The sequence below is a fragment of the Eufriesea mexicana genome, unplaced genomic scaffold (assembly GCF_001483705.2).
Source record: "Eufriesea mexicana isolate 0111107269 unplaced genomic scaffold, ASM148370v2 scaffold17514, whole genome shotgun sequence".
Classification (NCBI taxonomy): Eukaryota; Metazoa; Arthropoda; class Insecta; order Hymenoptera; family Apidae; genus Eufriesea; species Eufriesea mexicana.
Window position 1 is genome coordinate 386868 of NW_016924843.1, and position 12477 is coordinate 399344.

Here is a 12477-nt window from a genome sequence, read left to right on the forward strand (position 1 = left end):
TTTATATATTTGTTATTTTTTTATTATTATTATTTTTTTTTTTATTATATCATAAAAGATACTTGCATGCATCGGTGCTTTGTGACATGATGTAAACAATCAAGGAACTGTAATATCGATAAAGTTCAAATTGTAGTTACGAGATGGCGCCTTCATGCAAATGCATTTCATCACGAGTTTCTTCACTTCAAATGTTAAAAAATCTTATTTTAGCTTATTTTAATATTCCTTAAATTTCATTTTCTATGTTATTGGCTCAAAGGAATAAATATTATAGTAGACAGCGAATTTTTATTCAAAATCATATTTTTATTATCACTATATGATAACTGAGGTAAAGACAAATGACCTCCTTGTGACCTTTACGTGCACTATGCCGCCATGTGATTTTGAATACGAAAAATTTATAAAAGTTTAATAATTAATGTAAATAATGAAATAATGAAATGATGACAGAATGATTAACGAAGGAAAATTAAAATGCGACACCCTGTATATTTATAATTTTAGTAAAGTAAAGTAAAAAATAATACATTTTTCATGTTTTTATATGTATAGCAAAGATATTTAAGAAAAAGACGTTCTTTTTGAAAATGAAGATTCTAGCATAAAAAATTTTTATTTATTTTATCATAAAAAGTTACGTATTGTATAAGTGTACCATAAAATATGTTGTATTCTATCTACATCTTTTCCCACGTATGATTCTTTACCTAACAGGAATCAAAAGCGAGTCGTATGACCTTTGGAAATATATTACTTCATTTATCCAAGCACAAGAGGTATTCAAAATGTCGACCTTTGACATTAACACGTATCATAAATTATGTTGTACCATTGAATCATGTTACAATCATATTCTATGTTATATTGTTTAGTTTTGTAACTTTTGTTTCATGAATATCAATCTTTATCGATAGTCGTATAGATCAAAATTAAAAATTAACTTTGGAATTACGTGACTATGATTAATTTTTTTAAACGAAAATTTTATAGAAATAATTTTTAAATAAAATTATGATATTTTTATTTTACAATTTGTGTTATTTTCTATTATTATTACTCATTTGATTATTTTATGTTACTGATTACGTAAGGTTGTTAATGATTGTACACTAATTGTTAACCTTTATAGTACATTCAAATCAACATGTTCAATTGAGTCTACAAATTAACATAACTTTCTTGTATTAAATATTGGAAGCAGATATTTTTACTTTGTTTACTTTTCTGAATAGATATGGGTTTATAGGAACATAAAAGAAGAGTTGATAGTTTCATGGTATTTTACATAATTTATTCGTATAAAATTACATAAAATCAGTTATTAGTTCCAATAAATAATTCAATTTTATCTCATAGAAATTACACTTTACGTTTCACGTAATGTTTTATTATAAAGGTATTATAAAGTGGTCATTATTTTTATATTCGTAATATTTACCTAAATGCTCTTGCATAATTTTTGTCATTCTATTTAAATATCTAACGTAAGTTTTATTTTTCTGAACAAATGTGCGCTTTCGTGTTCGCAAATAAATCACAAACGTTAACGCAGTTGACATTACACCGCGAATCTAAATTGTTCTGCTTTCTCGTGCATTAGTCATGGGCATACCGTTTAAAAAGCGATCGTCCAATGAAAGAAGAAAGTGAAATTGTATTTTTATTCAAATTACTGAAAGTTCACGATCTTTTCTTGGCATTTCACAATTGCGAGCATGCTTCACACGTACGAGCCCTAATGTTTCACCGAACAATTTTTTAATAGCAAAAAAATGCGCACTGAATTGTTTGTGGACATATCGATTGATACCTTTAGCTTATCCCTGAAACAATTAAAGATTCGTGAAACAATCTGGGATAATGTAAGTAAATCAGAGAAACATATGTGTACGAAGAAACGTGACGAAACTGTGCTGCCCTCTTTTGGTAAAGTGGTCTACTTATCGATTCTTATTTTCCAATGTACTTTGGGATGTTTTAAACCAGATGTCTTCCACCTCAAGTAATAACAATTTTTTAATTAAGAAAATTTTACTTTCCAAGGTAAATTAAAATAAAGTTTTTCAATTTCATGCCTTCATGATTATTTCTGTTTAGTTCACATGGGGATAAACAAATTTTTTATGTAAAAATAATGTTTCTAATGTATTTAAAATATTATTAAAAGGTGCAATATGAAAAATTAAAAAGAAGAACATTACAAGAATTATAAAAATACGTATTCAAGAAATATTAGTATTGTGACTATTGGGAAAAAAAGTTAAGAAAATTGTAAAGAAATCAAAGAAATGAGTATCACGTCGACAAGCAGTAAACGTGGCGCGAGAATACCGAGCACACATGTATTCAAAGTACCCGGAAGAGAACGTGTGCACAGAAGTAACGATATTAACATTCACGGACACTTTCAAAGTGTTGCGCAAATATAATTTCACAAACGCGCGTGAAACTGTATGAGCCGTTCCTAATTGATAAAATAACGTAACCATTCTTCACTTGTTATCTTACTCGAAAACGTATTAGATTCACTATAAGATAGTGAATAAACTGTGATTAAATGTTATGTCAATATTTATTCCTTTTATGGTATGGATACATATTTTGAATAGAGTAGCTGTTGGCTGTAGTAGCTGTTTACTATTACCTAATTTTAGAGGTTATATTTATTATTATACAACGAAATATGAATTTATTTTTTTTAGAAATGACATATATAATGTTGCACTTTTTGTTATATAAAAATAAGAAAAAATTACGTAGTTGATGGATTATGGGTTCGTGTATGGCATTCGACTACTTTCACTTATTAAAAACATTTTGTTATTAATTCGAAAGGTATCCGTGGAATTTTTATACCTATATTGATTTCTTAATTAACATTTGACATAAGAACAAACACAGTTGTGCAAATTTTAACGATTAATGAAACAGTAATTCTTTTATATATCTTTTATTGTTCAAGTTGTTAACATATTTTATTGATATCTTGTTAATATGTCCTTTTATCACCTTTTTATATTCATCACTAAATTTGACGCATTTTGTAACCTAGTATTAAAACTAAAGCAACGTTTATTAACATCGTTATACTTAAAACTAATACTTTATTATATAAAATCAATATTTTATGAGTAAATTCTAGAGATCTAGTAGATCTAAATTTAGCATTGTCAACACCCACTTAAATATTTCAAATTCTCCATTTCAGTGGTTTCCAACTCAACTATCGACGAAACCTATCACACACCATCATACGATATCTTACGATATGTAAAGAATATAAACTACTTCTAACCTCGCTACCAATTTATTACTCTTTTCGACAATCGTTTACAACGATGTACAAGAATACTACTGTTCTATCCTCTTCAAAGCATTTATAATTTCAATACAAACAACCTTACATATCGTCGTATAATACGCACAACAAACAACAAATACGTATAATAAAACAGATCTCTCTTCCCGCCAAATAAACATTTTACTTTACTACCAGCTTCCTCGCACGTTACCCTTCTCTTCGACATAACTTCTTCACTGTCAGACTTCCCTTTCGGTCTGTCGATAAATTACCACCAACCAGGAGCATTGCGACCTAAACTGTATTCTGATTGATGATAAGCGGTGACCAACTCAGCCGGTGTTCATGGGCGGCGAAGGGTGGGGGTTGCGCGGACCAGGAAGAGAGCGCAGGGAGCAGGAATATCGGTGTCGCGTGATACGCGTGTAACGAGTGGAGAAATAAGAAGAAACGGTGGGACGTAACGCGGGAAAACAGAAAGCAACAGACGAGTCAAAGGCGAATGTGTTTAGTCGAGAAACGTATCGACAGTCGACGTCGAAGAAAAGCGGCGATAGGAGAGCAAGCGAGAAAGGAGTTTCGGCGAAAGGGGGGTGGGGGTTGTGAAATGCAAGCAAGGATGCAGAGGTGGTGTGGCGGGCAGGCGAATCAGGACCAGTTTCAGGTCTGCGCTCACGTCATACCCACGTTGCTACGTGCTGTCGACGGATCGGAATAGAAAGAAGGAGAGGAAAAAGAGGAGAAACGTACCGTGTTTTCGGGCCTTCGTGTTTCTAGATTAAGGGTTTCGAGAAAAGGAGAAATAAGAGGACCATGTTCCTTCGAGTGTTCTCGATTTTGTTGCTCAGTGCTGTGACCTTGAGCGGGGCCCAGTTTCGGTGCCCTGAGTCCAAGGGTTTCTTCCCGGACCTGGAACAGTGCGATCTCTACTACGCCTGCGTAGACGGTAAAGCGGAAGAGAAGCTGTGTAAGGATGGTCTCGTATTCAGGGATGACAACCCTAAGAAGGAGCTATGTGATATTCCAGCGAATGTGCCTTGTGGCGATAGGAATCTGCTTCGTAAGTTGAATTTTCGTAAATTCTTTATATTTATTCGAACGAGACGTGGTTAACGTAATCGAGCAACGTTTGATTCCTTTTTATTTACGTATTGCGGAACACGGTAGAGGTTATGTATTTCTTTTATTCTAATTGCGTATATTGCAATCTAAAGCAAGGTAGCGCATAATAATTTGTGTGATGGATGAATGACAGCAGATGGATGACTTTTAGAGTACTTTAAGATTGAAAGTTAGAATTAATAATATTTTGAACGCGTTAAATATCATGTTGTAACGATCGACAGTAGAACTTTCCATTTGGGCCACTAACGTTTCCTGCGTGTATAAAATGACGTGTGCCATTAGAGGCACATGTGGCCTAAATGGAAAAACGCTCTAACGCAAGTTGACACAGAAAGTGTCAACAGTAAATAAACCGATATAATTCGAGATAAAAATTTTATATATATTTTCGTTGTGTAAAATTAAAATTGTAAGTTACCAATTTTTATTACTTATCGAGCCAGGTAAAATAAAAAAAAAAATATATATATATAACATTTTAGATGAAAAAATGTATTCTAAAAAAATTTATAGACGGTCTAACTCAAATGTTTCACAGAAGAAAATTTTTTAAAACAATGTTTCATACACTTTCATACAAAAATAATTTCCCCACGAATATTTATTGAAATTTTTAAACAATTTCCTATTTAGGTACAATGAACAAAAAAATACAAACTTAATTATTTTACATAACAAATGGACTCGACATCTGTTTCAAATGTTCCAAAAACCCAAATTCATGTGCTTCGTATATTTCCAAATAAAAATTCTTACCAAGATATTCCAATCATTCCTTAAACAATTTCTTAGAAGTCAATACGAAGAAGCATTATAAATAAATTTAATTATTTTATATAAAATATTACCCTACGTCTAATTTAAGTATTCCAAAAATAAAACAAAAATTCAATTATTCAATTATTCCACAAAGTTTCAAAAAAGAAACAATCAAAATTCAATCATTCAATTATTATTCAATTATTTCACAAAGTTTCAAAAGGAAAAACAAAATTCAGTTATTCAATTTTTATTCAATTATTCCACAAAGTTACAAGAAAAGAACAAAATTCGATCATTCAATTATTATTCAATTATTCTACAAAGTTACAAAAAAAAAACAAAATTCAATCATTCAATTATTATTCAATTATTCTGCAAAGTTACAAGGAAACCAAAATTCAATTATTCAGTTATTATTCAATCAATCCACAAAGTTAAAAAATTCAATTATTCAATTATTCCACAAAGTTACACACACACACACACACACACACACAAAACAAAATTCAATTATTCAATTATTATTCAATCATTCCACAATATTAGAAAAAAAATATTCCTGTCTCGTAAGCACTTGTCAAAATATTTTTTCCGATTCTTCTTCCCCCTTTCTTCTTTCTTTTTTTTTTTTTGTTTAGAGGAAAAAGAAAATATTCAGATTTCCAATGGGAATCACATCGAAGCAAATGTCGATTCGACATCAGTACCGTAGATAAGCCCCGATACGTGGCCAAACGAATCGTCTGGCGAGGTGCAATCGCTTAAAGATCGCGAGATACCGGGAACTTCGAGAAGCGAACTTATGAGAAACCAAAGGTGAAAGTTACGTGTACCGATTGCGCGTGCGAGAATATTCTGGTCACATTATCTTCTATTTTCGAGAAATTCCGATCGCGGACGTGGATCGAATTCTCGGTCGAAGCGAAAATTCGTACCGATTTTCCATATCGAAAGTCTGGCCGGCAGACGATCGCGGGCCTTAAAATGGAATTCAGGTTTCGTTTCGCAGGGAACGAATCGCGATTAGATCGAGTTCGTCGAGTGGCCAGAGAAACGATAAATTTTGGATGAACCGGTTCCACCGATTCCTCGTTAAATTCGTTTTCACAGACGCGTTTAATCTTTTGTTCGAGGTTTTTTCATTGTCGACCTCACCGAACGTTCCATTGGGGAGCGAATAAATCTGCATACTAATCTCCTCATTTCTGAGGACACCGGGAATCTTAGTGAAAGGACGAAGTTCGCGATGCTGGAATATGAAAAGTATACTATAGTTACAAGATGATACGATTATGGTAATCGTAACATATCGAAATAGGAGAAAGATATTAAATAAATTGAAAGATTAAAGAATTTTTAATTGTTATTATTTATTAATAATAATTATTATTAATTATTATATTTATTGATATAATAAATTAATATAATATTTAATTATTCAGTTATTATTCAATCAATCCACAAAGTTAAAAAATTCAATTATTCAATTATTCCACAAAGTTACACACACACACACACACACACACACAAAACAAAATTCAATTATTCAATTATTATTCAATCATTCCACAATATTAGAAAAAAAATATTCCTGTCTCGTAAGCACTTGTCAAAATATTTTTTCCGATTCTTCTTCCCCCTTTCTTCTTTCTTTTTTTTTTTTTGTTTAGAGGAAAAAGAAAATATTCAGATTTCCAATGGGAATCACATCGAAGCAAATGTCGATTCGACATCAGTACCGTAGATAAGCCCCGATACGTGGCCAAACGAATCGTCTGGCGAGGTGCAATCGCTTAAAGATCGCGAGATACCGGGAACTTCGAGAAGCGAACTTATGAGAAACCAAAGGTGAAAGTTACGTGTACCGATTGCGCGTGCGAGAATATTCTGGTCACATTATCTTCTATTTTCGAGAAATTCCGATCGCGGACGTGGATCGAATTCTCGGTCGAAGCGAAAATTCGTACCGATTTTCCATATCGAAAGTCTGGCCGGCAGACGATCGCGGGCCTTAAAATGGAATTCAGGTTTCGTTTCGCAGGGAACGAATCGCGATTAGATCGAGTTCGTCGAGTGGCCAGAGAAACGATAAATTTTGGATGAACCGGTTCCACCGATTCCTCGTTAAATTCGTTTTCACAGACGCGTTTAATCTTTTGTTCGAGGTTTTTTCATTGTCGACCTCACCGAACGTTCCATTGGGGAGCGAATAAATCTGCATACTAATCTCCTCATTTCTGAGGACACCGGGAATCTTAGTGAAAGGACGAAGTTCGCGATGCTGGAATATGAAAAGTATACTATAGTTACAAGATGATACGATTATGGTAATCGTAACATATCGAAATAGGAGAAAGATATTAAATAAATTGAAAGATTAAAGAATTTTTAATTGTTATTATTTATTAATAATAATTATTATTAATTATTATATTTATTGATATAATAAATTAATATAATATATCGTATGTTAAATGTAAATGTATATATCATATGTTACTTTTATAGGAAATGTTTAGGGTAAAAATTGGTGGAAATGTAACTTAATATTTTAGTGCAATTCATCGTAATTTTTTGGAATGTTTTAATGACTAGATAGTAGATATCGAGGTGGGTTGTTCTTCGAAAAATTGATTTATGATGCGCGAGTCCAAAGCAATTTAGGTTTCTTTTGACCCCTGTGGAGAATGTTCAGATTTAAATTTTTGTATTTGATTTTCAAATAATTTGGTAATTATAAAAACTAATTGGCTATTTAATTGTTATATAAATAATAAATTAGTGACATAGATTGGACGTCAGTTTTGCAATTTATTATAAAAAATAGCTAACAATTAAAAAAATGAATTTGTATGTATGTATGAAATAGTATAGAGAAAAATGATAAAATTGAGATTTTGATCAAGTAAAATCATTTTAAAACATTTAAACGTACGAATTTTTGCAAAAATCATCAATTATTAGTTTAATTTTCACACTTGACTATACACTTCGTAATCATTTATGTAATAAACTTGAATACCATTTTAACTACTTGTTCAATACAGTTATATCATTTGGGTCAGTTAAATAATCTTCAGCACTGATTCGTTATGTCAATGATTATTGATACTGAGTGCATTCAAAACTTAAAATCAAATTAAATAGATTAAATTGGTAAACGATAATAAGTAAAATAAAATTAACTTAAGATAAAGAATATTATAATATTTAATACATAATTATATTCAAAATATATTGTAGAATAATTATAAATTTATAAATTGCATGTATACATAACATAATTATAATATCATATGTATAATATTTAATATAATGTAATTATACATTATATTACAATATTGTATTATTTATTATAATTATTTATTACAATTTATAACATTATATTAATAATATATAATATTCTATAAATATATAATTACAAATATAATTACAAATTCATAAATTACATATATATAACACAAACACAATATTACATTTATATTTGATATCCTATAATTATATACAATTTATAATATCATATATAAGGTATTTCATAAATTTATAAATCATACCTATATAACATAATTATAACACAATTTGCATATAACATTGTATAAATATACGAAATGGAAGAGATAAGTATAAATAACCAATTAACGAATCTAGTCATCCAAGTCTCACAAGAATCTTCTCCTTCCAATATTAATCATTCAGAGGAACCCCAGCCGAGCAAAGGGTGCCCACGCGCTAATGGATACTTCAAGCACGAGGATCCAACCGCCTGCGATCGTTTCGTGAACTGCATCGATGGCGTAGCGCAGATAATGCCCTGTCCACCTGGTTTGATCTACGAGGATAAAATGTCCAGCTGCGTTTGGCCCGCGGATGCCAGCAGGTTGTGCGAGAACGTGAAGAGGGACGTCCTCGACGATGGCTTCGTCTGTCCCGATGGCGACGTGCCCGGGCCCCTGGGCAGGATCCTGCCTCACCCTACCTACCCCCATCCGGAGGACTGTGCCAAGTTCTACATCTGCAAGAACGGCGTGGTGCCGCAGAAAGGACAGTGCGAACCAGGCACCGTTTACAGCGAGGACAGCTTCAAGTGTATGGATCCAGAGAACGTGCCTGGGTGGTAAGATTTTCTTTCATTTCAACTTTTCTTACATCCTCTTTCATCATTTTCTCAGATTCAGGTGTTTCTGATCATAACATATTCCACTGTTAATCTCTAATGCTTTCTGTTATTTAGGTATCGTTATTCGAATGATACGGAAATGAAAATTTAACTATCAAACATACACAATTGAACGTTCAAAATTCAAAATTGGGACTTGCAAATTGAGAAGTGAAAATTCGAGGTTTGAAATACAATATTCGAAATTTATAATTAAATATTACGTAATAATTATCAATACATTAGCCCTATACAAGGTGGCCTAGAATTCATAGTACTGCTGAGGAAGGAGAAATTCTACGTGAAAAAATAAATCGAAAATGAAGAATAAAATTTTTTCATTTGAAGCTTCGTAGTCGAGAAAATTGACTTTGAATATTCACCGAGTACATGTACACTTATTTATAGCTTAGATAAATATATCATCGATATATCAGCATCGGTGGTAAAATCGAGGAGGGCATGATTCTACGTGAAAAAATAAATCAAAAAAGAAAAATAAAATTTTTTCATTTAAAGCTTCGTAGTATGTAATATAATATACTAATCATCGTTAGCGCGTTGATCTTGAAATATGGAGCTAACTGTACTCTGCTAATAGTATTCGTGATATTTTGCTATAAATATATGAACGTAAATTGGCAATTAATCTTAGTAAACCAATCTTTGGAATACATCTGAACCGTTCAAAGGATCTGGGTGATCGTCACGTGCTACATGTACGCTATAAAGAATAATTACACGCTGGAAAAATAATAATTAACAGTAAAATAACGTTATAAAGAATAAGAATAATTAGAACTCAATGTTTATTTAACAAAGACGCTATAGCAATTTATGACATAATCTTGAAAGGAAGTTTGAAATTTTTCCATACATGTATCTCGGTTCTCTGTAAGCTATAACTACTGTGCATTTCCGTTACAATATAATTCTTATTTTTGCCGTCTCTTTTTGTTGCAGCGAGGACTACTACAAGAACAAGAATTGAACAAGACAAGGTGCCAGTTACTCAGCGATACGTCTGTAACGCTTAATTTTTTACACTTAGGAACAATAAACCCGTGATATACTTACGTAAATGAATGGCCTTTGCATACACCTCCCACGATAATTATACCTTTCTCCTTATGTAAACGGATATTACGCTCCGGAAACTTATAGTGTCGACAACTTTGTTGCGGCTTGTTCTAATAGAAGGATCAATAACCGAGAGTTAATATCGCAATGGAAGAATTTACTACTGGGAAACAAGGAAACGTGCTCCTGCATAGCTCTGGAACCCTTTTCTCCGTATTTACTTTATCCACCAGTTGCCATAGTCTTCATTTATGAATTACAAAAAATATTTGATTATTTTTAAATTTCAATATAAATTAAATAATTTAAATTAAATAAGAAAAAATTTCTCCAAATGAAATTCTCAATTATTATTAATGGATTATTAATGGATTAATATAAATAATTCCCACCCCAGAAATAATTTTGCTCTAATTTACCATGAGAATGTAAAAGATTTGTGTACCACTTTCAAGAAACTTATAATAGTTATCTCCTTTTTTAACGTTACAAGGTACAAAAAATTATGGTATTATTAAACCTAAATATTGCTTACTACACCAAAATTTTTCCAAATGAAATTATGAATTAGTATTAATGGATTAATATGAATAATTCCCACCTCAGAAATAATTTTGTTCTAATTTACCATGAGAAAGTAAAAGATTTATCACTTTCAAGAAACTTGTAATAGTTATTTCTTTTTCTAGCGTTACAAGGTACAAAGAATTATGGCATCGTTAAACATAAATATCGCCTAATTGTCCTAGGCGTTAATTACATAGGAAAGAACATCTTCAAATGACGGAGAATTATAGTTATTGGCACAAATCGTTGAAAATTGGCCGCTGTTTGAATACAATGAACAACGCATAATGGTTCCTTGGGCTTGCACACAATTTCACTTAATTCACCTGATTGCAACCTTTCTCTTTACGTAATTTACGATGTGCTCGATGAAACGCATTTCTCGCGACCCCGTTGGACGATTTACATTTCTGCCAAGCCTGTCCCGCTATTGAAAAATTGTGAAAGCTCGTATTTTAGCCCCATGATCAGGTATTTCCAGAAAATGCAGCTGAAATATTTTTCTTGCACTATCATTCTGTATCATTGTGACAGAGCAGCTTGTATAACTCTCGGATTAGAAAGGTATTTTTCATTTTTCGTACCCTGAGTTTTACACAGAGTTATTTTAATTCTCCTGAAATAAAATAAGAAATACGAATTTTTATAATTACGGAAAAATTTAGAACACAGAATTCGAGAAAATTAATGTTTTTCGATGCATAAAACGCCTTCAACTATGAAAAACAAAATCACAAGAAAATCCTTTGATAATTATAAAAATATTATTTGTTTCGTTAAATTTTATAAAACTCAGAAAATATCTGAAAATGGATTTAACCGTATAGGTTATGAGTCGCTCAGAAGCCATTGCGGTTAAGTTCATTTTCAGATATTTTCTTAGTTTTGTAAATTTTAGTGGAATAAATAATATCCTTTTTGGTTATCAAAGGATTTACTCGTTACTTTGATTTTTTTACTTTTCGAAAAATATTAATTTTCTCAATTTCCGTTTTCTGCACTTAACCTCATTGTGTTCTAAGCGATTTATAACCTATGCGGTTAAGTCCATTTTCAGATATTTTCTGAGTTTTGTAAATTCTAATGTAACAAATAATATTCCTTTTTAGTTATTAAAGGATTTATTTCGTTACTTCGATATTTTTACGTTTTGAAAAACATTAATTTTCTCAATTTCTGTGTTCTGCACTTAACCACATTGGCTTCTAAGCAATTCATACATAATAGGCAATTTTATGGTATTAACAATTTTAATATAGTATTAACCAAAATCCATGGAAGCTGAGTAAATAATTAAACAGCACACTTGAAAAATTAATTTAAGTTATCGACAATTGGATGCCAGCAAAGAGCGTGTCTCTCCTGTCGCACCGCAAAGTGATGCAACCATAAGAGACACTTACCTGTAACACGTTACTTGCATATTTGCCTGAATTTCATAATAAAGCAGTCACTGCCAATTCCACCAAAGAGTGGAAGA

At 31.5% G+C, this 12477-nt stretch overlaps 1 protein-coding gene across 1 annotated transcript; it reads left to right on the top strand.

Moving 5' to 3' along the window:
* The first annotated feature begins 4120 nt into the window (after positions 1-4120).
* On the top strand, positions 4121-10409 carry LOC108554154 (uncharacterized). Its single transcript, XM_017909330.1, has 3 exons — positions 4121-4367; positions 8891-9308; positions 10314-10409. The coding sequence occupies exons 1-3, from the start codon at positions 4121-4123 to the stop codon at positions 10339-10341; spliced, it is 693 nt and encodes a 230-aa protein (XP_017764819.1). The 3' UTR covers positions 10342-10409.
* Positions 10410-12477: the final 2068 nt, after the last annotated feature.

What these genes read in the sequence shown, in the direction of transcription:
- LOC108554154 (XM_017909330.1), top strand. Translation starts at nt 4,121, where the DNA reads ATGTTCCTTCGAGTGTTCTCGATTTTGTTGCTCAGTGCTGTGACCTTG. An exon ending in TGGCGATAGGAATCTGCTTC is followed by an intron (nt 4,368 to 8,890) that starts GTAAGTTGAATT and finishes TTAATCATTCAG; the next exon opens with AGGAACCCCAGCCGAGCAAA. An exon ending in CCAGAGAACGTGCCTGGGTG is followed by an intron (nt 9,309 to 10,313) that starts GTAAGATTTTCT and finishes TTTTTGTTGCAG; the next exon opens with CGAGGACTACTACAAGAACA.